At 41.7% G+C, this 27,953-nt stretch overlaps 1 protein-coding gene across 1 annotated transcript; it reads left to right on the top strand.

Moving 5' to 3' along the window:
* Positions 1-28: 28 nt before the first annotated feature.
* On the top strand, positions 29-27,771 carry glipr1a (GLI pathogenesis-related 1a). Its single transcript, XM_020521628.2, has 6 exons — positions 29-307; positions 1,466-1,714; positions 13,805-13,920; positions 25,775-25,857; positions 26,008-26,034; positions 26,123-27,771. Exons 1-6 carry the CDS (start codon positions 128-130, stop codon positions 26,221-26,223), a joined length of 756 nt encoding a protein of 251 aa, XP_020377217.1. The 5' UTR covers positions 29-127; the 3' UTR covers positions 26,224-27,771.
* Positions 27,772-27,953: the final 182 nt, after the last annotated feature.

Below are 27,953 nucleotides of genomic sequence, written 5' to 3'. Positions count from 1 at the left end.
CCTTTGCTGACGTAAAGGGAAGTGTGGAAAAGTGAGGACTGGGGACGGGGTGTGTCCAAGTATCGTAGCGGGGCGCTCGCTCAGTGCTCCACGCTTCAAACCCGGTCACACTCAGCCCAGTCCTGTCATGGCAAGCGCAGCGGTGTCCTCGCTTCTTGCGGCGTTTTGGTTGCACCTGCTCCCGTATGAGCCTGCCTTCGGGTCTCTGGTCTCCATCACCGATCCGACTTTCATCCAGGAGTGCGTCGACCAGCACAACAAGTTTCGTAGGGAAGTGGTACCGCCCGCCAGCAACATGTTTGCGATGGTTGGTTGAATCCCCGCCTCAAAAACTTCGAACAGCCCCACACAAAATAAAAGTACAGCGGGCCGTGAGTGGAGATAGGTTCTGTCGGGGTTGTGGCCCAGGGGGGCGGGTGGTGGTGAGTAAAAAGTTTCTTACCGTCATTGGGTGTGGAAAGTGAGAGGACGGATGGTTTCCTTCCGACGGTGACCGTGAGGAACAGTTGGCGGCAAATGGCAAGGGAAGGTTCTGGAAGTAACGCGACCGTTGGATGGCCGGGGAGTTCAAATTTTACGTGCGCCGCGTGCCTCGTACTTCAATAATCGAATCTGTCCCAATCAAAAAAAAACAGAAAGAATGTTCAGAATTCATTTATAAACAAGTTCCCCGTTTCGCCGGTAACAGATTTCCCTTTTTCTCTGAGGCTAAAGAAACACCGGGTTCAAGTCTCTTGGGTGGGATTCGATCAGAGAAGGGACGCAGGAGATCATCTCGAGATCTCCTGAAGCTATATCCTTGCTCCACGATGCCACAGCCCGCATCGCACCGTCGGCAAAAGGAACCAGGTTCGGGATCCATCCCAGCCGGATGAACCGCGTGTCAGAGATAGTAGGAACTGCAGATGCTGGAGAATCTGAGATAACAAGGTGTAGAGCTGGATGAACGCAGCATCATAGGAGCAGGAAGGCTGACGTTTCGGGCCTAGACCCTTCATCTTGGCCTGCTGTGTTCATCCAGCTCTACACCTTGTTATCTCTGAACTCCATGTCAAACTGATTGGGATAGCTGGGTTCCTCAAAATGTCACTGCGGACACTTTGTTTGCCTCGTGAGCTGTGGTTAAGTGATGGCGCACGCTCCCGTTCCCATCCATCACATGGCTGACCAGGAATCTCTCCCGCTAAAAATTGGACTCAACCTGTCCTGGCCGTGTTATGAACACACCTTCGAGAGATAGCTTTGGTAGCCGTCACGATAGTAGAAGTAGAGATTCCCTTCGAGGTAACACAATTATGGATCCGTTCTAGTCAGGGGGAGGCAAAATTTCATGATGGGAAGAGTTTAGAAAAGCCAGGAGACCAATGAAATCAGAAGGTGATGAAGTTAGTAAAATAGGTGGGAATAGGATCACTCCGCAGGAGCATTTTAGTTTTGTAATTTTCTTTTTCCCCCCCCCGTTTAGACGTGGGATGAAGCACTTGCTAAATCTTCAAGAGCATGGTCAAGAAAGTGCCTATTCAAGCATAATCCATACCTGCAAAAGAAGGGAACAGTGCACCCCACCTTCTTTCCTGTAGGAGAAAACATTTATATTTCCACAGGGAGTTTCAATGCCAAGAATGCTATTAAACGATGGTATGATGAAGTGGCTGACTATGATTACAGTACAAACAGCTGTAAACCAAAACGACAGTGTGGACATTACACGCAGGTAAATATACATGCTATTTGGAGATATTCTGTTCCTTTTAATCATCTGATGAAATTTTGTAAATAGTTATGATTTCAAGTGTCTTTTAGCATGCTTTTATATAAATTATGCAAGGTCAGAAATCACACGACACCAGGTTATTGTCCAACAGGTGTATTTGAAAACACAAGCTTTCGGAGTCTCAGTCCTTCTTCAGGTGTTAGTGAGAGACGTTGTATCAGACACAGAATTTATAAGTAAAAGATCAAAGGTTCACACCATTGATGGGGATGTACTAAACAAACCTAAGATGCTGTTAAATCTTTGATAAGTTAGAAGGTTTTAATTGATTAATAGGTATATGTAAATCGGACAATGAAGGCCATCAGTTTAACTGGGACAAAGTAACTATAGTAGCCCAAGCCAAACATAGACACGCATGGGAATTCCTAGAGTCATGGTTCTCAACCCATAAGGCAATCAACAAACATATAGAATTGGACCCCATATACAAATCCAAGACAAAACCAGAAATGACACTACTCACCATAACAGACAGGACAGTAGTATAAATTCCAAGCGGAGTAGAACAACATCGCTTCACCAGAGGCCTCACTGATGATGTTACCTAGCATGGTGATAAAACATCTGAACGAAAACAAGCCAGCTCGGCAAGCACGTCAACAACCTCACCCACAATCCAAGCTACAAATCTTTGCTAAAACTTTAAAGAGGAGTCGAATATTATTAAAAGAGAGAAAGCTGCAAAACGCAGATTTGGGAGTCCTTGACTATGAATCACAAAAAGCTAGTATCCAAGTTCATTGGGTAATAGGAAAGACAAATGGAATGCTGGCCTTTATTTCAAAGAGGATGGAAAATAAAAGTAGGGAGGTTTTGCTAAAACTATACAGACCACAGCTAGAATACTGTGAACAGTTTTGGGGCCCTTACCTAAGGAAAGTTATACTGGCACAGGAAGCAGTCCAGTAAAAGTTCACTAGACTGATATCAAGTGCGGAGGGGACCGTCTTATGAGGAGAACTTCAGTAGATTGGGCTTGTATTGTTGAAATATAGAAAAATGACCTTATTGGAACATACAAGATTCTTAGAGGATTTAAGGTAGATGTGGAAAAGCTTTTCCCCTTATGGAAGGATCGAAGACCAGAGAGCATAAACTCAGAATAAGGGGTTGCACATTTAAGACAGATTAGGAGGAATTTCATCTCTTATAGGGTTGTGACTCTGTAGAATCCTTTACCACAATGGGCTGTTGAGGCTGGGTCATTAAGTATATTCAAGGCTGAGATAGACAGGTTATGGGGAAAAGGCAGAAGAGTGAAATTGATGATTATCAGATCAACTTATTGAATGGCAGAGCAGCCTAAATGGGCTGAATGGCCTACTTTTGCTCCTGTTTCCTATGTCATATATGTCTAATTAACTGCTATGACCTTCAGGATTAGCTTTTACTGATTCTGACCAATATATAACAAGATTTTGAGGTGTTTGAATCCATGAGAATTGGTTTCTTCTTGAATTTGTGAGGGAAATATCCTTACATTTCCCCTTATTAAAATCTTAAATTCAGCTCCTGAGATGTGTATAAACATTGCATCCTTAATATTAGATCAACACTGAACTATCTTCATAATGACTGTGGCGATGGTAGCCCAGTGTTTATGACAGCTAACACATAAGTTGTATATGCATATCCTGTCATAGCACTGGATGAGATGATAATCAAATGCCACCAATGTTAGTGAAAACTGATGTGGTTTGATAAGGGCCTGTCACCTTGCACAACCTATGCCAGTATTGTTCCTATGCTAAAAGCATTTACAAAATGAATACAATGAACATAGTAATTGCTATATACTGCACTGCACCTTAAATGTCCGATAATTATGAAACAATTGATAATAGACAAAATATGCCTTGTGATGATGTAATGGTGGTATGCTACTTAAATGCATATTAGAAGTCATTTTACAATGTATAGTCCATTCATAAACTCGAGAATATTTGCAAAAATTGCTGACAAGAGTTTAATTGGGGGCCCTAATTACTTCTGCAAATGCCTTTGAGGACCATAGAAATAACATATGTGAACTGTATAAGTAGTGCCAGTTAACTACACTATTAATTTCTTGTTTGTTTCCTTATTTACTGTTGGAACGGAAACAGTATTGACATGGGAGGTATAGTGCTACTTTCCTTGATATTCATAATAAAGTGACTTTCTCTTTACTTACCTAGAATTATTGGACTTTTCACCAAAAAAAAACAAAAATCAGAGTTTTTAAATCAGCAAGAAATAATTGACATTAAAGATCTTTGAATATTTCTTCCTTTATGTAAGAAATTTCAGAAATAAGAACCAACAGTTAAGTTGTCACTGTCCTTTCACATGATGAAATGTGATAGCCATAATTTTAGGAAATGTATCTAACTAGTTGATAGGGCTGTGACACAGTAGTAGTGTCCATACCTCTGGGTCAAGAGGTCCGATTTCAAGTCCCACCTGCTCCAGAGGTGTAAAAGACTACTTCTGAACAGGCTGATGAGAAAATACCCATCTAACTCATTGATCTCCTTTGGCGTTATACATTGACAGTCAAGAACAAGTATAGTTTTCAGGTGTGATCTCGAGATGTTGATTTTGGACTGGGGTGGACAAAGTCAGAAGTATCACGACACCTGGTTAGTCCAACAGGTTTATTTAAATTCATAAGCTTTCGTAGCACTGCTCCTTCATCAGCTGAAGTGGAGGGAAGTGTACAGGCACAGAACATGTAGCTGGAGAGATATGGAAAGATAATTCCAAGTAATTAAGAGTGCCAGCAGATAAGTCCAAGTAGTGTGAGTGGAGTGGCAACAGGCTGAATAACACTTCTTTGCAGGTGATCAAAAGTGTCAAACGGTATGAGTACAGTGTCAACAGCTGAATAATAACTGAAGGGTTGACCTATGAACCGATTAATTATGGCAAAGAGATAATTACAAATCAAAAGTAAGTTGGTGCTAGAGACAAACCAAATGGATGGAATTACATGAGTACTGTTAGAGTCGCATGACAAGGGTCTAACCAAGGTAACAAGTAATCAAAAGCTGTACAAACTAATTAAGGTAGAGAGATAATAACAAGTAATCAAGGTAACAGTGTCAAAACAGAACGGTAAGGAAGATGTTACAAACACAGACAGTATGGTGGGGTTACATGTAGTGCAACATGAACCCAAGATCACAGTTAAGGCCATCCTCATGAGTACGGAACTTGGCTATCAATTTCTGCTTGGTGATTCTGCATTGCCGTGTAACTCGAAGGCCACTTTGGAGGACGCTTACCCAAAGATCGGAGGCTGAATATCCTTAACCACTGAAGTGTTCCCCAACTGGGAGGGGACACTCCTGCCTGGTGATCATTGACCAATGTCCATTCATCTGTTGTCGTAGTGTCTGCACGGTCTGACTGATGTACTATGCATGGGGACATCCTTTCCTACAATGTATGAGGTAGACAATGTTGGCCAAGTTGCATGAGTACATACCGTGTACTTCGTGGGTGGTATTCCCATATGTGATGGTAGTATCCAAGTCGATCTGACATGTCTTGGAGAGGTTGCCATGGCAGGGTTGTATGGTGTTGTGATTGCTGTTCTCTTGAAGGCTGGGTAGCTTGATACAAGCAATGGTCTGTTTGAGGTTAGGCAGCTGTTTGAAGGTGAGTAATCGAGGTGTAGGGATGGCCTTGGTGAGATGTTCGACGTCATCAATGACATGCTGAAGGCTGCAAAGGATATGGCTTAGTTTCTCCACTCCAGGGAAGTAATGGACAATGAAGGGTACTCTATAGGTCATGTCCCATGTCTGTCTTTTGAGGAGGTTGTTGTGGTTTTTCACTGTGGCATGTTGGAACTGTCGATTGAGTTGAGCGTCATATCTCGTTCTTATGAGGGTGTCTTTCAGCATGCGTAGGGGTCCGTCACATTCCTCTTCATCCAAGCAGATCGTGTGTGTATGCCGGGTTGGTCTGTAGAGGATGACTTCTTTAACATGTTCAGGCTGGAAGCTAGAGAAGTGAAGCAACATGAGGTTATCAGTGGGTTTGCAGTAGAGTGAAGTACTGAGGTGTCTGTCCTTGATGGAGATGAGTGTGTCTGAGAATGAAATCGATTTTGATGAGTAGTCCGCGGTAGGTCTGATGGTGGGATAAACCTTGCTGATATTGTCATATAGTCATTTCAGTGATTCTTTGCCTTGAGTCCGAAGGAGGAAAATGTTGATGTAATTGGTGTATAGCGTTGGTTGGAGATTCTGTGCGGCGAAGAAGTCTTGCTCGAACTTGTGCGTGAAAATGTTGGTATATTGGGGTGCAGATTTGGTTCACATGGCTGTTCCATGTTTTTGGATGAAAAGCAGGTTGTTGAAGGTGAAGATGTGGTCGAAGATGAAGTGGATAAGTTATAGGATGGTGGCTGGAAATTGCCAGTTGTTGGTGTTGAATACTGAGGCTCTTGCAGCAATGCTGTCATTGTGGGGGATGCTGGTGTAGAAGAGTCGAAACATCCATCATGACGAGGAATGTGCTTGGTTCAACTGGTCCGTGGGTACTGAGTTTTTGTAAGAAGTCTGTAGTAATGCAACAGAAGCTGGGGGTTCCTTGTATGATGGGTTTCAAAATTCCCTCGATATAGCCAGAGAGGTTCTCGCACAGAGTCCACTTGCTTGATACAATGGGATGTGTGGAATGTGTATCTTCAGAAGGCAGTAAAAGTGTCCTATGAAAGACGTACATGGGATGAGAGCACAGAGGATATTCTGAAAGTCTGGATCAAAAGTCTTGATCGGTTGTGTTGACCATTCTTTGGTCAGATCGGCAGGTAGTTGTCTGTAGTGTTACTGGTTGTTCAGTTGTCTGTATTCCTCTGCCTGCTGCAAGACCGATGGGGTCCATTTTGGTAGTGGCGCAGAAATTGAGCCCTCAGCTGAGAACTTCGATTTCATCTGGTTAAAGGATGTGGTTGTACCGGTTTCAACCATGGTACCCGGGGAGGCTTGGTTACTGCTGGTGGTGATGCCGAATTTCTCAAGTTTCCTGTTCTTGGTGAGAATGTAGGTGGCGTAGTTCCATTGCCTTGTCTGCTTGGCACTGTCTCATAGCTGATCTGATGTGTCCTCAGCGAAAGCTGAGAATATGGACTCTATCTTGGTTTCAAGGTTGCAGCGTCTGCTGTAGAACTGGTGTACGAGATGGCTGAGGAGTGTGTGAGAGGTATGATGGCAGAATCTCTCAGCATAGTCTGTGTGATAGGCTGACTTGAGTGAGTTTATGATCTGTAGAGCTTTCAGGATCTTGTCTGCTTTCTTGCATCTCTGTGGAAACTTGATGTCTGTGTCAATATGCATGATCTTCTTGGAGATCCTCAAATCCTCGTCACTTTGAGCCAGCAGTTTGTGGCGTCAATGTAGGCATGATTTGGAGCTGCTGGTGTTGGACTGGGGTGAACAAAGTCAGAAGTCACATGAGACCAAGGTACAGTCCAGTTTTCAGGTGAAACAGAGTTAGGAGGCCTGCAGGCCTAACCTGTTTTCAAGTCACATTTTGCCTCTTACTAAATATCAATTCCACATTTGTAATACTGCTTGTATACTTGGCACACTGTAATTGCATTTTCTTGGTCATTGACAGTGCCACCATCTCTTTGAATGCGTTGGTGTAATTACAGTCTGACGGTTTACGTCAGTTTTGTTATAAATATGAAAGCTTATAATTAACAGGACAAAAAAATGAACACTCGTGTTCAAAATGGTGACGGAGAAGCAGGGCTGCGTGCAGGCTGTAGGCCTGGGCTCATCTGCGCTCACATGCTTGCTTTCTTATTTTATCTTCCTTTTCACTTCAGATCTTTTTCTTTCTTTGTTTCTTTCATGTTTCTTTTCTTTGGAGTCTTTTGCGACTGGTTAGTCAGCGAAATCGGTGTGGCAGCTACAGCAGGCAGGGCACAGAATGGCAGCTCCTCCCAACGGTTGGATGCTCTGGTGGACGCGGCTTCTCATGGCTACTGGAGGTGGTGGCAGCAGCAGGGACATCCTGGCATTTGGGGCAGGCGGCAGCAGCAGCGGCAAAGCCCTTCCAGCGATCGAAGGCAGAAGCAGACTTTTCAAGGTGGCGGTGTCAGCAAAGCGACATCTCAGAGGACGTTGGTCAAAGTGGGACTCTTGGCAAATTGGCGTTGGCCTGGTCTAGCAGAGGAGCCAAGGACTCCTGGTTGCAGTAGGCCCAGTGCGGGGACTCCTAGCATTGACAAGGAGGCAGCTGCAGCTGCGGCAGCTGGAGCTGGGAACTCTTAGTTGTGGGGTGAGTCTGGGTTCAGCACAGGACCCGGCAATGGCATCAGCGAGGTGGGTTCTTTGGCAAAGAGATGGTGCCTAAAGTGTGGCTACATTTGGAATATTGCATGCAGCTATGGTCGCCGCACTACCAGAAGGACATGGATGCTTTGCAGAAGGTGCATAGAAGGTTTACCATAATGTTGTCAGGTCTGAAGTGTTTTAGTTAGGAGGAGAGGTTGGATAAATTCAGATTGTTTTCACTGAAAAGACGGAGGCTGAGATGTGACCTAATAGGTCCACAAAATTGAGAGGCATAGATAGGGTGGATGGTCAGAGGCTTTTTCCCAGGGTGGAAAGGTCAGCCACAAGAGGGCATAGGTTCACGGTGAGGTGTAGAAAGTTTAGAGGAGAAGTGCGGGGAAAATTTCTCACACATAGGGTGGTGGGTACCTGGAACATACTGCCAGTAGAGGTAGTGAAAGCATACATGTTAGCAATGTTTAAGGCGTATCTTGATAGACACATGAACATGACGTCCACAGAGGCATAGATACCGCAATAAGTAGAGGGTCTAAATAAGGATTTGGACAGGCTTGATGGGCCAACGGGCCTGTTCCTGTGTTGTATTGTATATTGATAGTAACAAGGTCAGCCAGCTGGGTGTCATAGACTATGAGGTCCTGATTGGGGCTGTTAATCTGGTCTAATCAGGGAGCCCTAAGTGACAGATAGAAAGAGGATTGTCAGAGATACTGACACTGATAGCTGACTCTGAAGAGGCAGTACTAAAGTCAAGGAGTGTTCATGTTTAAAGATAACTTGGTGAATGGATACCAGCCTTTGTGGAGGTATTTCAGTAGCAACAAGAGTGGAATTAATGATATAACTATGCAAAACGCCTGTTAGCTGAAGCCCAACTGGACAGTAGCTACACCTGGCTTTATCATTGGTAAATGCGGCAGATGGATCACATGAGTTGCAGGTTATTCTGATGGAAGTGGAAATCCTTGCCAGTCCAACTGAGCTCAGAGAACGTTTTGCAAGGTCTGCCTCAGGTTGCCATTTCTCTAGATGACATTCTAATAACAGGGAAAACTAATAAGGAAAACTTCAAAAACTTGGATATCATCCTGAGGCATTTTTCCAAGGCGGGTGTACGCCTAAGAAGGGAAGACTCTGTTTTCTAGGATCCCAAGTGACCTACTTGGGCCATGGAGTCAACAAGACCAGGTTAAACTTGTTGGAAGGTAAAGTGAGGACAGTCAAAGGTGCCCAGTCCTCACATCAGTGCCGGAGCATAGGTCATTCTTGGACTGTTAAATTATTGTGGATGGTTCATTCGTAACCTGTGGTCCATCCTGGCATTTTTGCGTCAACTCCTAAACAAGAGTCAGCCTTGGAAATTGTCACATAGACAAGCTCTAGCTTTCAGTGAAGTAAGGAAATGCTTGCCATCCTCTAAGGCACACTGTGATCCCAAGAAAGATCTGGTATTGACATGCAGTGCCTTCCCATACAGCATTGGGATAATATTAGCTCCAAGGTGGTCCAATGGAGAGAAATACCCAATAGTGTGTGCATCCAGGACTTTGCCTAATACAAAATGTAAATATACCCTGATAGAGAAAGAATGGTGGTCATATTTGGGGTCAGGAAGTTCCACCAATACCTTAATAGATTAAAATTTGTGATAATCACAGACCACAAACACCGACTTGGTCTGCTTAAAGAGGACACGGCAGTGCTGCTGTTATGAACCAGACCAAACCCCCTCAAAATATATTAAGAAGATAGCTTAGACCCCACGTTTTCTTACTTTAAAAGGCAAGTGCAAGGCATTGTGTTCTGAATGCAATTCAATTGGACAAAGTACTACGCTTGAAGCAAAACACACTTTATTCTTACATTTCAGTTAAAATACAGACATAAAAAGAGTAAAAAAGAATTTTAACTGTAACTGTATCAAAATACTCAACAAGATAATAAATACTGTTAATTAGCTGTTCCAAGTAACATTGCCATAGACACACCCTTGGCAAAGGCAAATTCAGTAAAATAGATTGTCTCACACGCAATATTTCTCCAGTCCAGGAGGAAAGAATATCAAGAGAAAACTTTGAGTGAGAGAGAGAGAACTCAAGTGTTTTGCTGTAGCAGGGGGAGTTGTATAGCACCTTCCAAACCCCAACAGCTGCTGAAAGTTGAACTAAAATCCTGTGGGAGCTTGACCCCATTTATTCCAACTTCTTTAAAAAATCCACAGCCTCACAAGCTGTTTACTTTTTTTTAATTTATTACAGGATGAGGGCATTACTGGCTAGGTTAACATTTATTACCCAAAGGGCACTTAAGTGTCAACCACATTGCTGCAGATCTGGAGTCACATTGTAGGCCAGTAGCTTCCTTCCCTAAAGGACATGAGTGAACCAGGTGGGTTTTTCCCCATCAATCAGTAATGGTTTACGTGGTCTTCATCAGACTCTTAATTCCAGAATTTTATTGAATTCCAATTCCAACATCTGCTGCAGTGGGATTTGAACCTGGGTCCCCAGAATGTTATTTAGGTCTCTGGATTAAAAGTCTACTGATAATACCATTAGGCCATCACCTCCCTCCCTTTATTAGCTTGGAACAAATCACTTGGCACATCTACCTCAACATCTTTTCATAAAAAGACGAGGACAAAATGTACCTTAAAGCCATAGTATCGTCACCTCACCCATAGCTTCAGGCCACATTCAGCGGTAGGCTATAATACTAAGCGCTTGTAAGTACAAGTTGGAATACCGTCCAGGAGGCTGAGTAGCAAATGCAGAGACATTGATCTGCCTCCCATTAGCACATGCACTACTTGTGGTACACCCAATGGAAGAGTCTGATGATATTACATTTTCTGGACACACTTCCAGTCCCAGCTGATAAAATCAGACTCTTTGGATGAAGAAAGATCCAGTCCTTTCAAAATTGAAACAAAAGATGATCAGAGGATTAGATAGGGTGGACAGCGGGAGCCTTTTTCCTCGGATGGTGATGGTTAGCACGAGGGGACATAGCTTTAAATTGAGGGGTGATAGATATAGGACAGATGTCAGAGGTAGGTTCTTTACTCAGAGAGTAGTAAGGGCGTGGAATGCCCTGCCTGCAACAGTAGTAGACTCGCCAACTTTAAGGGCATTTAAATGGTCATTGGATAAACATATGGATGATAATGGAATAGTGTAGGTTAGATGGGCTGCAGATTGGTTTCACAGGTCGGCACAACATCGAGGGCCAAAGGGCCTGTACTGCGTTGTAATGTTCTATGGGGGAAACCAAAGGGCTGTCACAACTAGAATTGAAACCTTTTTGGACCCGGAGAGACCAGCTCACAGTAGAGGACAGTATATTGTTGTGGGGAGCAAGAGAGATTGTCCTGAGCAAAGCTTGCCACCAAATACTGGCAGAACTCCACCAGGGCCATCCACGGGTCTCCAAAATGAAGGTGCTGGCACAAAGTTATGTCTGGTGGCCAGGCCTGATGCAGACACAGTGATGTTGGTGGGACAGTGCCCAGAGTGCCAACAAGGACAAAAATTACTGCCAACAGCTCCCCAACATCCATGGGAATGGCCAGGTGAACCTTGGAATCGGTTACACATCGTCTATGCAGGTCCTTTCATGTGTTCAATGTTCTTAGTCATTATAAATGCCCACTCAATGTGGTTGGACATGCATAGGGTGCATTGTCAAACATGGGGATGATGACAAAAAACTGGGCATATTTTTTCAATACATGGAGTCATGGAAGCGTTGAACACAGGCAACAGGATATCGTTTGCCAGCAGGGAATTTGGGTATTCCCTAAAGTTAAATGGGATTCAACATATAAGGGCAGTTCCGTATCACCAATCATCCAATGGCCTGGTAGAAAGAACAGTCTGAATTGTGAGGCTGGCTTGAAGAAACAGCTAGAGCCTTGCTAGAAACCAAGCTGTCACAGTTCTTGTTTGATTATAGGACCACCCCACATGCAACTACAGAGAAAGCACTGGCAGAGTTGCTAGTGGGTAGAAGACTCTACACCAGATTAAGTCTGATCTTTCTGGACGTGAGGGGGATGGTGGAACAGCATCAGGAATGATAATGCAGGACAAAAAACTCCACCAAGCAAGAGAGACAGTTTGATACAGGGCAGGAGGTTTGGTGTAAGAATGACGGAAATGGCTCTGCATAGTTAAGAGGCATAGGCGACATGAGGTCAGGACTACTGATGTATAAAGATCGTGTAGGTGCAAAACTTCTGAATAAGCACGTGGACCGTATGAAAGCCGCAATACATGCCCTGCCCTCAGAACAGTCAGAAAAGCAGCCAGAACCTGTGGGTTCACCCTGTCCGTCAAGCATTGATAAATCCTCAGAATCAGATGGATATGACAAATGTAGTCGCCTCGACATTTTTGCCGCCAGAAGAAGAGAATGAAATTCCACTGAGGCGCTCCTGGTGCAAGAGGCTAGCTTCCGTGCATTACAAGTCTCTATTGGATGCCGAGTTGGAGGACCCTGACTTGGCGCTGAGATACCCTGAGGGTTGTCCAAGTAAAAGGATCAGCCATTGCCCTCAGACTCAGAGGGGGAGGTATGTAGTGATTACAGTGAGGTCAGCTAGCTGGACCTCGTATAATATGAGTTCCCGATTGAGACTGTTAATCTGGTCCAATCAGGGAATCCTGGATGACAGATAAAAAGGGGTATGTCAGAGATACTGACATTCAGATAGCTGATTCTGAAGAAGCATTCCTAAAGTCAAGGACTGTTCTTGTGCAAATAAAGGGTGACTCAGTGATGAAATACCGGCCTCTATGGCTGTATTTCAGGTTTATTGAAGGAAATCAAAGAAAACCAAAAGTTTCCGGTGATGAACTCAAAACGGTACTCCTGGTAACAACAGGTTTCTACTATTTTATAGTTGAGTCTCTGTAGTCAAAGTTATAATTCATAGTGTATTGTGGTGCAGTGAAAATGTCCCTACCCCTGGATCAGAAGATTTGAGTCCCATCTGCCAATGAGATGTTGGGCACAGTTATGATTCTTGATCGATTGAAAATATAAGAAAAGCTCGTTTTCTGCCTGAGATTACTTTTTTCAGCCAAAGTTCTTATCTTTCTAAAGCAGGATGCCTTCCCTCTGATTTCTAGACCCAGACTGCTTTCTTTCGGCTGTTTTTGGTATAATAAGCCTATTTCAGTAACGTGCACATTGAATTGTTCCTTTTGTTACCCACAAATGATTTGAAATGTTGGTCATTCTGTGATGACGGCTTAATAAATGATGATCATTTGCATGTTCTGTGATTAAAATGGTTCTTTCATGCACTTGCTTTTGTTGGATTTCAAATTTGCCAGTTCTAGATCTGGGGTGACCATTGTATCTAAGCATGTATAAATATCTAGAAAATAGTACCTGTTAATTCCACATCTGTTGCATCCTGATGTTTCTTCAATGGTAGGTCTAAAAGGTTACTTATATTTTAATGATTCTCCAGAGACGTGTAGAAGAATCATTTGTTTGTGTAAATTGCCCAAATTATATTTTCATATTAAAAATATCTGTTGTTCTTATCTGTTTAGGAGCAAATGATACAAGCTCAGCAATGAAACATGAAGTTCTGTTCTTATTAGTTTTATGACCTTGTGTAGATTTTATGTTGTATTTATGGGTATAGCATGCAGATCATAACTTTGTTTATAAAATAAAAAAAACTACACTTAATGTTAAATAATCTTTTACTTTGCAGGTTATATGGGCAAATTCTTATAAAGTTGGATGTGCAGTTTCTGATTGTCCCAAAGGAATTAAATCTTCTGGATTTAAAGGACCAGGTGTAATTTTTGTCTGTAACTATGCACCAGCGTAAGTCTGTTAGTTTTTTTAAATTGAAAACATACTTTGATTTTGTTGAGGTAAGAGTGACTGCCCTTGAAATCAAGGCAATGGTTCACTCACAAATGGAATCAAGGTGAAATCTGGTTGGGAGTCTTAGCATACAGAAAGGTGGTTGTAGATTTTTAAGGTCAGTCATCCCAGTCCCAGCATGTTGCTGCAGGATATCCTCAGAGGGGGAGAGATTTAGTGATTACAATGAGGTCAGCTAGCTGGACCTCATACAATATGAGTTCCCGATTGAGACTGTTAATCTGGTCCAATCAGGGAGCCCTGGCTGACAGATAAAAAGGGGAGTGTCAGAGATACTGACACTCTGATAGCTGATTCTGAAGAAGCATTCTGAAAGTCAAGGACTGTTCATGTGCAAATAAAGGGTGACTCAATGATGGAATACCAGCCTCTATGGCTGTATTTCAGGTTCATTGAAGGAAATCAAAGAAAACCATGGGCTAAACAATTTTCGTTTGCTCTATCAATAATATTCCCTCTATATAATGTAAAGTCAGAAATGGGATATTTGATGATTGTACAGTTAAGAGTGCCAACTTGCAACTATTTAGATCTTGTGCTAACATGGAGTAAGACCTGAACAGAATTCAGGCCACGACTAATTTCAACAACAGGGAATATTACCATCTCCTCTTGGCATTAGCAGCATTACCATTGCTGAATCCTTCCAAAACAGTACCATGGGAGTTACCATTAATCAGAAACTTGAAACTGGGAATTTTGTGACAAGTACCTTGCCTCCAAATTCTCTAAAGCCTGTCCACCATCTAAAAGATAAAGGGAGGAAATTCCCTTAAGCAGCTCAACACCGAAGACAAGGTCGGCTTAAATAGTATCCAGTTCAGTACCTTAAACATGCATTCATTTCACCACCAGTGGCATCTCTGTGTGCACCATCTGCAAGACATACTGCAGGATCTTGCCAAGAATATTTCAAAAATGCCTTCCAAATCTCTAACCTCTACCACAGAACAAGGGCAGCAGATCACACACAAACACCACCACCTGAAAGTTCATCAAGGTTTGGTGCTTTATCGTTGTTACTTCACTACTGCTAGGTTACAATCCCGTAAATCCCTTCCACGCTGTACTAAGAGTATATCTACACCACACAGACTACGGTGGTCCACCTCCATGTTTTCCAAGGCAATCGATTCTGGCCTTGCTAGCAATGCATGCAATCCATAAAAGGATGAAAGAACATTTTTAAGAAAATTAACTATAATGTGCTGTGTTTACCTTTTTAATTCAAAAAGAATTGTTGATTTTTAGACATAATAAGGGAATAATTCTTCAGCTGCTGTTCTGTACTTAACCTATGATAGCCATGTCTCATGAAAATAGTTATTCCTATAACTCTGTCTTAAATTTATAACTGCCATTAAATCAAGGCATGCAATGTATGTAATCATTACAATTATTTAAATCACTACCCTTGAGGTTTGTTTATATAAGACAGAGGTTTGGAATTGAGCCAATAAAGGCTGCAATTAAAATACTTAACTTTGATTCCTTTATTCTTGAGCATTTCACAAAAAGATACTCACCTTGGAACTCCTGCATTGTTGTCATCGCCTAAATGCAGAGGAGTATGCATATACAAGTTGACAGAATGTTCATTTTTTTGACAACCAGTTTGTCAAAAATTACAAAAAAACTAAAGTCCTTAGTGCTTAGAAATCAACGGGCAAGGTGTTACCTAGCTTAGCATTCTTCAAGGTTACTCTTGAAAAAAAGTCTTATCTGGACCCCTACTATTTGGTGAGTTTATGTTAGATCTGTCAATCCATCCAATCACCTGACTCAGTTGTAAATTGAAGAGGATATCATTCTTCTTATTATTTTTGATGACTTCAAAAATGCAGTAAATACCAGACAAATGAAATTGTATGTCTGATTTCCACCTGCTTGGAAGCAGCATCTAGAGGAAATGGGGAAATAGCTTCAGAGAAACCCATCCAATAATTCATTATTTTTTAAATTAAAGGAATGAGCAACTGATTAACATCAGGTAATCAATCTTACCAATTCAAGTTGGAGTAGTTTGAAGATGATATGTCACGTGTTAAAATGACCAGTATCTGGGCCAGTATTGCATTCATTATTCTACCTTCCAAACAAACCTTTCTGTAAAAGCTAGGCACATGTGATCTTGAAGTCATGTTTACCTAAACATGCCTCCAACCGGGAGAAGCAGATAAAGCATTCCATTGTATTTAATGTAATGGGACTCCCAGCAGCAACTGGCAGTGGTGATGGGCACTAAGCAGTTGTGCAGAATTTCCGCCATCAAGATAAGGAGGACGGCTAGAGCAGTTGAATAGATTCTAGGTGGAAAATAAAAATTGTCTTTGATGGGGAGAGGGGTCATGCAAAGGATAGAGACAAAGAAGTCCATGTGGTCATTCAGTGTACATACACTCCTTGTTTATTCTTAATTTCCCTTTCTGTTTGTAATGACCTGATTCCAGTTGTGTAAAGAACCCTTGTTTCATGATCATTGAGCCATATAGAACATAGAACAGTACAGCACAGTACAGGCCCTTTAGCCCACAATGTTGTGCCGACCTATTATCCCACTAAGATCAAACTACCCTGCATACCCTACATTATACTATCATCCATTTGTGTATCCAAGAGTCAGTTAAAAGTCTCTGAAGTATCTGACTCCACTACCACTGCCGGCAGCACATTCCACACGCCCACCACTTTCTGTGTAAAGAATCTACTGCAGACATTTCCCCTATACCTTCCTCTAATCACCTTAAAATTATGCCCCTTCGTCATAGTCATTTCCGCCCTTGGAAAACTTCACTGGTTGTCCACTCTATCTATGCCTCTCGTCATCTTGTACACCTCTATCATGTCACCTCTCATCTTTTTTCGCTCCATGAATAAAACCCTAGCTCCCTCAACCTTTCCTCATAAGACCTGCCCTCCAGTCCAGGCAGCATCCTGGTAAATCTCCTCTGCACCCTCTCTAAAGCTTCCACATCCTTCCTATAATTAGGTGACCAGAACTGAACACAGTATTCCAAGTGTGGTCGAACCAGGGTTTTATAGAGCTGCGGCATAACCTCGCAGATTGTAAACACAGTTCCCCTGTCAATGAACGCCAATAAACCATATGCCTTCTTTACAACCCTATCAACTTGAGTAGCAAGTTTGAGGGATCTATGGACGTAGATCCCAAGATCCCTCTGTTCCTCCACACTGCCAAGAATCCTGCCATTAACCCTGTATTATGCACTCAAATTCAACCTTCCAAAGTGAATCACTTCACGCTTTTCTGGGTTGAATTCCATCTGCCACTTCTTTACCCAGCTCTGCATCCTGTCAATGTCCCGTTGCAATTACAACAGCCCTCCACGCTATGCACAACTCTACCAACCTTCATGTCATCGGCAAACTTACTAACTCATCCTTCCACTTCCTCATCCAAGTCATTTATAAAGATCACAAAGAGCAGAGGTCCCAGAACAGATCCCTGCGGCACACCACTGGTCATTGAGGTCCAGGCTGAATACTTTCCATCTACTACCACTCCCTGTCTTCTATTGGACAGCCAGTTATGTAGCCAGACAGCCAAATTTCCCTGAATCCCATGCCTCCTTACTTTCTGAATGAGGCTACCATGGAGAACCTTATTAAATACCTTGTTAAAATCCATATACACCACATCCACCGCTTTGCCTTCATCAATGTGTTTTGTCACATTCTCAAAGAATCAAACAAGTCTTGTGATGCATGACCTGCCCCTCAAAGCCATGCTGACTATTTCTAATCAACTGTGCTTTTCCAAATAATCATAAATACTGTCTCTCAGAATCCTCTCCAATAATTTGCCGACCACAGAAGTAAGACTGACTGGTCTGTAATTTCCAGGATTATTCCTATTCCTTTTCTTGAACAAGTGAATGACATTTTCCTCCCTCCAATCACCTGGTACTACTCCAGTGGACAGTGAGGACGCAAAGATTATCGCCAAAGGCAGCAATCTCTTCCCTCGTGTCCCGTAGTAACCTTGGGTATATCCCGTCTGGCCGAGGGGACTTATCTATCCTCACGTTTTTCAAAATTTCTAGCACATCCTCCTTCCTAACATCAACCTGTTCGAGCATATCTGCCTGTTTTATGCTGTCCTCACAAACGTCAAGGTCCCTCTCACTGGTGAATACTGAAGCAAAGTATTCATTAAGGACCTCCCCTACCTCCTCTGACTCCACGCACAAGTTCCCTTGTTCCTTACATAAGCGTAGAACTCCTTAGGGTTTTCCTTGATCCTACCCACCAAGGCTTTTTCATACCCGCTTCTAGCTCTCCTAAGTCCATTCTTCAGTTCCTTCCTGGCTACCTTGTAGACTTCTAGAGCCGTGTTCAATCCTTGCTACCTCAACCTTAAGTAAGCTTCCTTCTTCCTCTTGACTAATGTTCCACATGTCTTGTCATTCAAGGTTCCTTCATCTTACCATCCCTTCCTTGCTTCAGTGGTACAAACCTATCCAGTACTTGTAGCAACTGCTCCCTAAACAGCCTCCACATTTCTGTCATGCATTTCCCTGAGAACATCTGTTCCCAATTTATGCTCCGCAGTTCTTGCCTAATAGCATTGTAATCCCCCTCCCCCAATTAAATACTTTCCCATACCATCTGCTCCTTTCCCTCTCCATGATTATAGTAAAGATCAGGGAGTTGTGATCACTATCACCGAAATGCTCTCCCACCGAGAGATCTGACACCTGGCCTGGTTCTTTGCCAAGCACCAAATCCAATATGGCCCCTTCTCTAGTCAGCCTATCTACCTATTGAGTCAGAAATCCTTCCTGGACTCACCTGACAAAATCTACTCCATCCAAACTATTTGCACTTAGGAGGTCCCGGTCTATATTTGGGAAGTTGAAGTCACCCATGATAACAACCCTGTTACTTCTGCAACTTTCCACAATCTGTCTCCCAATCCGTTCTTCAGTGTCTCTGTTGCTACTGGGGGGTCGATAGAAAAGTCCCAATAAAGTGACTGCTCCTTTCCTGTTTCTGACTTCCACCCATACTGACTCAGTAGACAAATTCTCCTCGACGACCTCCCTTTCTGCAGCCGTGATACCATCCCTGATTAGCAATGCCACTCCCCGTCTCTTTTACCTCCCTCCCTATTTCTTTTGAGACATCTATACCCCAGAACATCCAATAGCCATTCCTGCCCCTGTGTTATCCAATTCTCCGTAATGGCCACAACATCAGAGTTCCAAGTACTGGTCAATGCTCTCAATTCGTCACCCTTATTCCTGACACTTCTTGCATTAAAATAGACACACTTCAACCCGTCGCACTGACTGCAACTTTCCCTATCAACTGCTTATCCTTCTTCACAGATTCTCTGCATGCTGTATCTGCCTGTACACCGGCTACCCTATTCTCTGATCCATAGCTCTGGTTCCTATCCCCCTGCCAAACTAGTTTAAACCCTCCCGAAGAACTTTAGCAAACCTCCCACCCGGGATATTGGTGCCCCTCCAGTTCAGGTGCAACCCGACCTTCTTGTACAGGCCCCACCTTCCCCAGAAGGTATCCCAATGATCCACATATCTGAAGCCCTCCCTCCTACACCAGCTCTGTAGCCACAGTGTTTAACTACACTCGCTCTCTATTCCTGACCTCACTAGCCAGTGGCACCGGTAATAATCCTGAGATTGCTACTTTGCTTGTTCTCACTTTTAGCTTCCCTCCTAACTCACTAGATTCACTTTTCAGGTCCTCAAATATATGTTCCCAAATTTTGTGTTAAATTTCTGGCATAGTCGGCAGGATTCTACTCACAGGTATCATTGCAGATGAAGTTGAAAGGTGCCTGGCCAAGGTGGAGTGGATGGTGGAAGAGTTGAAACTGGAAATATCCGTGAGGGAGGCTGAAGTAGCTGCAGGATTATTGGAGGGTCAGGTATTTGCACAGGGAGTTCGAACTCTAAACAAAAGTCAGCCCAGGCTCTAGATGTACTTTACCTTGATGTTGTGGAGGAAGAAAACAATTCTCTAGTTTGGATATTCTACTTGCTGAAGAGTAGAAAGCTGGACAGATTTGAAGGAAGATCAGAAATACCACATGAACCAGTGATCAAAGACTGGATTGAGGACATGTGGTATCCATGGGCCTCAGTGTGAGTGAGCAAGTGGCTTTCATGATGGATGGAAGATCCTGTCAAGCAATACTGGGTAGAGGTACAGGGTTTTTGGGGACAGCAGTAGTCTAACACGGTTACAGTAAAAATTGTAAATTTTATATAGATTACGTGCGCAAGGAAGCCGAAGGGGAGCATTTAGTTTCTGTGAGCCTTGAGGTGGTAAAGTTGTTAAATAATATCATCCTCCAATCCCTCCTGTTCACCCGAGAATAGGATACTGAAGACTGCCTAGCATAAGCAGTAAGGGCTGGGAACATCCATATAGAGTTGAGGAGGCTTAATAATGACAGACCTCAATTATCTTTCTTTGAAGCACAGGATTACCTTATCCAAAACGTGGAGAAAGACTGGACTCTTGAGACCAGGAAGTTGGCTACCATCAGAGAGATGAGAGCAAATGGGAATGTAGACATTCTGAAGAGGGAGGCAGAACAGATTGCTGCACAACTCTATGCTATCTGATTTCCACAGTAAGCCTCATGGCTGATCCCATCCAAGGGGTGCTATTAAAAAATGGTGGAATTATGATAAGGCTGGGCACTTCAAATGAGATTGTCCTTAACAACCATTGCCATCAGGTACAGAGATCCCATCCAGTGCAATGGCCTTTGCTTCTGACCAGCTTTTAAACTCAATGAGTCTCCCACCGAGAGCCAGTTGAGGGGATACCTTCTAGGAGAGACTCAGACTTGCGTAGAGTGATAGGAACTTGTCCTACAAGCGTGTGTGAAATTTGGTGAGGTGAAAACATCGTATCTTCATTTATACAGAGGTGATGGGATCAACATTTGTTCCTTGAGCATCTGGTTGAGATCTGCAAGCTAATTGATGTCTCTTTCTTCATCCAGGTCTCTGGTTTGCTGGGCTTGTAAATTCACTGATGGTAGCTCCAGTAATGCTTTTACTTGCCTGCTGCTCCCTGACGGAGCAACTTTATCACTGTCTTCTTCAAGCCACCTCCAAGGAGGGCTTGAAGAAGACATCCTGGGCAGCACTAGCTGCCACAGCCAAAGATGAAGCAGAGACACTGGACAAGGAGGAGGAGGTAGCAGCAGTTAGCGTGATTAACTTTGGCAGCTGCCTCTGTCTCACGAGACTTGGGAGTTCCTTTGAACAAGGCGATGAAGGATATGGATCTGTCAGAGAAAAGGTTAGGTTACCCATGCAGATTGCTAGTTTAAGCAATATAGCTGTTTACCTCCAACCAAGAACGCTTGTAGATGTTCTTAAAGTGCCATTGTCATAGACAGTGGCTAAACTGGAGGAGACATCTCTGACATCATTTTAATGATGGACGTTGGTGGGTTGGAGGAGACTCAGAGGAGGCAGCTTATTTCTGCTCACGTGAAGAGTGGGATGACTTTAAGTAAAAATTACTATGATTAGTTATTGTGATTGGGTAAGACGGAGGATTGTGATGACAGATAACCATCCATTGAAGACTCCTTACCTCAGGATCCCACTGTATCACTGGGAAGAAATCTAGAATTACCTGCAGAAGTCTTTGTCGTTCAAGAATGATGAGTTGTATGCCTCCCACATGAGGATGACAGATGTAAAACTGCGGACCTGTTGATTACTAGGCACTCAATACAAAGACTCAAGAATGGTCGCCTTTTACCCAGAATTGAGGAGACATTGTAAGTTCTTAAAGGGGCAGAGTGTCTGCAGTCCTAATTTGGCCCATGGTCATAACCAAACTATCCATTCTAGAATAATGTAACGCCCCTGTCAACTTCATGCGTATGTTAGATAAAGCTTTTGGCATTCTTCATTTACAATTCCTCCTGTGTTTCCGGACGATGTACTGTTCTTTGGCTTGACATCCAAGGAGACTCTTGTAAGTCTGCTTGGACTTCAGTGAGGCTTTTGCCAAGGTTCCGCATGGTGGACTGATAATGAAGATAAGAGTTCGTGGGATCCAAGGAAATTTAGCTAATTGGATCCAGAACTGCTCATTTGATCCAATTTGTTTTTATCTCCAGCCTCGGGGGTGACACGGGGGGTCAGTTGTTAGCACTGCTGCATCTTTGCACCAGGGTTCACCAATGTCCTTTAGGGAAGGAAACTGCCCCCTTTTCTGATGAAGGGTCTAGGCCCGAAACGTCAGCCTCTCTGCTCCTATGATGCTGCTTGGCCTGCTGTGTTCATCCAGCCCTGCACTTTGTTGTCATGGATTGACTGGGATTGTTTTCCTTGGAGCAGAAGAGACTGAGGGGGAATATGATTGAGATGTACAAAATTATGAAGGGCAGGACAGGATAGAAGGGAAGAAACTTCCCCTTTAATGGAAGGATCAGTGACCAGAAGGCAGGTAAAGAGCAGAGGATATGAGGAAAAAGAAATTCACTCAGAGAGTGGTGGAATCTGGAAGTCACTGCCTCTAAGGATAGTAGAGGAAGAAACCCTCATAACATTTTGAGAAACATGTGTGATACCAAGGCATATAAGTCTGTGAATCAAGTGCTGGAAAATGGGATTAAAATAGTTGTGGTTGTTTTTGACCGGCATTGACTCAGTTGGCCAAAGGGCCTATTTCTGTGCTGTAGATCTCTAAGTCTCTGAAATCTAAAGGCATTTTTATGCTGCTGGATCCTTTTGAGCTCTCTCAGAAGATCTGTGATGTCATCCTGGTAAATATGTATGTATGTATTAGAGAAATATCTCTGAGAAAACATCAATCAGGTGTGATAAATATCTTGGATTAGTTACCAGTTTCCTTAAGTATTATGTCAAATAATGTTCATGTGACAACAGGACTGTTCTTTATCAGCTCCATGACCTAAATGAATGATATGCAGTAATGTTCAAGAGATTATTAGCCACAAAAAGAACAAGTACATCAGTTGTCAGCATTTAGAAGCAAGCAGCCATGATAGCTTCATGACTTTACAGCACAGAATGAGGCAGAAGTACTATGCAACTGATGACATTGTATAACCAAAGAACTAAAAAAATATTAGAATCAGTAAAGGTGTAGTATTTGAAAAAACTGGCTGAATTGAGGCATGATAAATCTTCCGGACAGATGCGCTTTATCCAAGGTCATTGACAGAGGTAGCAGAAGAGATAGTGGATGGATTGGTGGTTATCATTCAAAATCTATACATTCTAGAAAGATTTCTGTTGACTGGAACAAGAAAATGTAATCCCATTATTTCAGACAGGAGGATATGAGAGATGGAGAACTACAGACCTGTTAGCTTGACGACCATAGTAAGGAAAATGTTAGAAACTATTATAAATGGTATGATAACTGAACATTTAGAAAGAGTAGCAAAAATGCTCAGACTCACCATGCGTTTATGATAGAGGAATCATGTTTCACAAACTTATTTGAGTTTTTTTGAGGGTGAGAAAGGAGAACCAGTAGATGTGGTGTATTTGGATTCTCTTCAGCTAGCTTTTGCTTATGTCTCACAAGAGGTTTTTAAGTAAAATTAGAGGGTGTGGAATGAGAGAAATATTACTAGAATGGATGATAAAAATTGGTTATAGACAGAAAGCATAGAGTAGGAGATCATTCTCAGGATAAGCAGATCATTCTCAGGATTTCGTGTGAGGTACACAAGAGTCTCTGCTACATCCACAACAATTCACAATCTAAATAAATGATTTGGATGTGGGAACCACTTGTAATATTTCCAAATGTGCTAATGACACTAAACAAGGTCACAGTTGTAACACTACTGTGCAGTCATACTTTAAGAAAGGTAAGTCGGAAACTAAGAACTTGGAGACCAGTTAGTCTGACATTTGCTGTCAGGAGATTGCATCTATAATTATGGAACGGACGACTGAACAGATTATTCAGTAGAAAAGAACTGTCTGTGGATGATATTTATATGGATTTCCAGAAGACATTTGATAAACTCCTTCGTAAGAGATTGTATTAGCTAAAGTTGAATTGAAGGCAGATTATTGGACTGAGTACCAGGAGACAGCGTGTTGTTATTATCGGTATGTGCAGTTATTAGACAAATATTACTAGTTGTGTCATGCAAGGTATTTTTTAACATACTTGAATACTTTTCACTCTTCATTCTTCCCACTTTTTATATTTAATATTAGGATAACTTAAGACCCCATTATCACTATTTGCATCATGTCATCTTAAACATGGACGCTCAGCTGGTAAATCAGTACTCCTCCAACTTGTTTTGAGACCAAACCATTGAACATTTTCGAGAAGAACTTAGATTAGGTTCTTAGGGCTAAAGGGATCAAAGGCTTCGGGAAGAAAGTGGGAGCAGGGAACTGAGTTGGATGATCGGCCATGAACCTATTGAATGACAGCAGGTTCAAAGGGCTGAATGATCGTTTCTTACTCCTATTTTCTATTTTTGTACACTTGGAAGAACCCCTGAGAGTAGCAAAGGTACAGAATGTGCTGTTAGTTGGGACATTCGAAATGCACTATCAATAGTGTCTCAATAGCACCATTAATGATTGAGTCATAAAGGATATAGTTTCCAGACAGTACTTGAGACTGGTGGTAAGGGAACCAACAGAAAAAAATGGCTTTACCTTCAGCTCAGCAATATACCAATCACAGATATATCTGTCCATGACAGTATTAGTAGGACAAAACACTGCGCAGTCCTAGTGGAAATAAATGATTTGCATTGATAATATTCTCCTTTGTATTATGCAGGCATCACCACTGTGCTAAATGGGATAGAGTTAACAACTCAAAAATAAGCTTCCATGGGACCTATGGGACATCACCAATGGCGTTTAGTGGGGAAGTGGTTGACGGTGTATTGTTAATGTCAGTGGATTAGTAATCCTGAGGCCCAGGTTGCTCTGGAGGCAATGACTCAAATCCGACCATGAGAGCTGGTGGGGTTTGATTTCACCAATGATGGAATTTGAATTCCATTAATAATACCAGGAATTTTTAAAAAAAAAAAAACTAGTCTCGTGGTTGTTTAAAAATCTGCCTGGTCATTAATGGCTTTTAGGAACAGAAATCTTACATGTGACACCAATCTTTCAGCAGTGTGTTCAACTCTTAAATGCAGTCTGAAGTAGGCATTCAAACCACTCAGTTGTACCAAATCTCAATGAAGTGTAAAAGAAATGAAACCAGCCGTAACTCCCTTCCTAATGGTACTTTGGGTATGCTTACACCCTATGCACAGTAGTCGTTCAAGGTGGTGGCTCTCTATAAAGTATGTCGATGCACTTTCTGTGGCTATCCATCACTTGAACTGACCTGGAGTCACCACAGTTCTCTGTTAAATATTATTTTTGATTATTCTGATTTCTATATTGATCTTCCCATATGTTTTCCTGAAAAACATATCCGCTGGTTTTCAACCGTGAACGTTTGTATGTATGAGTGTACATGTTTCTGTTTTCAAAATTTTATATTTTGTATTATTTTCCATCTCTGTTATTTTTTGTCTTTTTCTCATTCCAACAGCTTTGTTATAAGTCTCTTTTTGTGGTTTCCTGCTCTGCCCTGGAGGCTGAGACCTTTCGATATTCTGTCTTCTACTATATGATTTATTTTTGTTATTTATTTTTGCGATAATGTCGAGGGGAGCTTAATGCAGAATTTTACTCGTGTTTTTTCACCTTGCTGTTACTATTAATAATTTGTTTTCCAACTTCCATTTTTCTTACAGTGGAAATTATATTGGGACCTTACCATATACATCAGGTACTTCTTGTGAATCGTGCACTGACAATTGCCGTGACAAATTATGCAGTAAGTTAAATATCACACTGTTTTCTTATGCTATTACCTGCATTGAAACTTTCACAATTGAAAAAGCTGACTAAGTGCGAGGCAATTCCAGGCAAAGTATTTTAACCTCAGCTGCAACTTACACTTACGTTTTTCCCTTTGTATTATTAGGAGACATAAAACGGGATGCTATCAGAAGTAGGTGCCTTATATTTCTAAATATCTGTGCTTTGTTGTTAACATTGTTATAACAAATGAGTTACATATCTTCTCTTCTTTTTGGCAGAATACCCTAACTGGAATCCAAACTTCGGATCAGCCTCCTTTTACTCCTGTAACCAACTGCTGCTACTCACCTCTATTATTGTGATATATGTTTTGCAGTAACTACCTAAATTTCAGGGCTTTTTGTTTTACCCTGATTCAGGTTGAGAGGATATAAAGTTCTATGTTGTGTGTCATCATTGTCATTTTCTATCCCACAAGCTTTTGAAAGATTTGCAAGTAATGATCTCATTACAGCTTTCTGGTCAATTTCCAAGCTGGAATGCCTACCTTTTGCAAGGCATTCTGTGTAGTAAGCTAGCCAATTACTGACACAAACTATAACTTAAGCCAGAAAATTACATGATTGGCAAAACTATTCAAAGTTGTTCAGATAAACTTAGTAATCTTTATCTGCTCAACTGTTTGAGTTACCCAGAGCAGTCAAGAACTTTCTTCCATTGAATAATTAGAATTTAGCTCGCTAAATCAGAATGTCTCTCTAAACTTAATTCAAATATGTAATTGTTTTGTGGTAGAAAAAGTTTGTTAAATTTTCCTGTAAATCTATAATGTAATATAAGGAATGCTGGTTTGATTTTGTTTCCGTATTGTTTTCTGCCATCTCGTGAAGTTGAATTGCCAAAAAAGTTTATTCCAGTTCACCACTGTATTACAGAGAACATCTGTAAGGAACTTAGCATACCTTGTGGTTATACTTTATGGCAGATTTCCTTTGTTGTTAGTTAGGTATCTAGTTCCAATTAGTACAACTACTGGTGAACTCAATATCAGATAAATGCAAATGTCAAAACTTCTTTGTGTTCTTTCTCCAGTTAACAGTTTACATGATTCCTCAGGTTCTCTTTCAGTCTGCTTAAAAACAATTATGGTGATTTTGCTTTTTTTCAGGCATGTATAGTACCAACTGGCACAGCATATATTACTAAACCATCTAAATGATTAGGTGTGCCATGTTCCTTACCATCCTTGAGATCCATTTTACTGTGACAACAGGATCTCAATTGAGAACAAAAAGTAGAAAATGTTGGAAACATTCAAAAAAGTAGGCAGATCAGTAAAGGAAAGAAAAATGTTGAATTTTCATGGATGCTGAGTATTTTCAGCATTTTCTGTTTCTGTTTCAGATTTCCTGAGTCCATAGTATTAAAACAAAGTTAATCCATAGTAGATCCAGTTTAAAATCACTAAAAATAAGTACAACCATATTTTTTGTTTGAACAATGATATGAGTTGATCCCTTTGCATACTGGAAACTGCCAACCCTGAAGGCTACAATATAAATAAGGTATAAAAATATTATTTTGTACAATTATGGTATAACATCATTAGACACCATGCTGGCAACTTACATGAAATAGTGTCACATGAGAAATCAAATATCAATTGTGGGTTTCTTGCATAAGGGAGGGTTTCTGTAGCTAATTTTTTAAAAGGATATGTATTTTGAATTTCAGCAAAAGATTTAAACATTCCTGTTGTTATTTTAAATTGAGCAGATAATAATATTTTTCTGTTTTGGAAGTCTGCAGATAGATATTTAAGTCAGAACATTTCCAGAATTAATTCTCCGTAATTGAGTACTGTAAAATTGAGTGATTGTAAAATTTAAAAACCATAATTGTTAATAAAATGCATGTTCTCTGTTGATTAAGAAGTCAATTTTTCAAAGTCTTAACACACAAAATTACTATATTGGTAATGGGATAGTGGGAATTGCTGATGCTGGAGAATCTGAGATAACAAGGTGTAGAGCTGGATGAACACAGCAGGCCAAGCAGCATCAGAGGAGCAGGGAAGCTGACGTTTCGGGTCTGGACCCTTCTTCATTT

Source organism: Rhincodon typus, chromosome 18 (assembly GCF_021869965.1).
Source record: "Rhincodon typus isolate 14 chromosome 18, sRhiTyp1.1, whole genome shotgun sequence".
Classification (NCBI taxonomy): domain Eukaryota; kingdom Metazoa; phylum Chordata; class Chondrichthyes; order Orectolobiformes; family Rhincodontidae; genus Rhincodon; species Rhincodon typus.
Note: the sequence above shows the minus strand (reverse complement) of the source record. Positions and strands in the feature narration are given on the sequence as shown.

Coding starts and splice junctions, on each gene's coding strand:
- glipr1a (XM_020521628.2), top strand. CDS start 128: ATGGCAAGCGCAGCGGTGTCCTCGCTTCTTGCGGCGTTTTGGTTGCAC. Junction 13,921..25,774: donor GTCTGTAACTATGCACCAGC/GTAAGTCTGTTA, acceptor TTTTTCTTACAG/TGGAAATTATATTGGGACCT. Junction 25,858..26,007: donor TTGCCGTGACAAATTATGCA/GTAAGTTAAATA, acceptor TTGTATTATTAG/GAGACATAAAACGGGATGCT.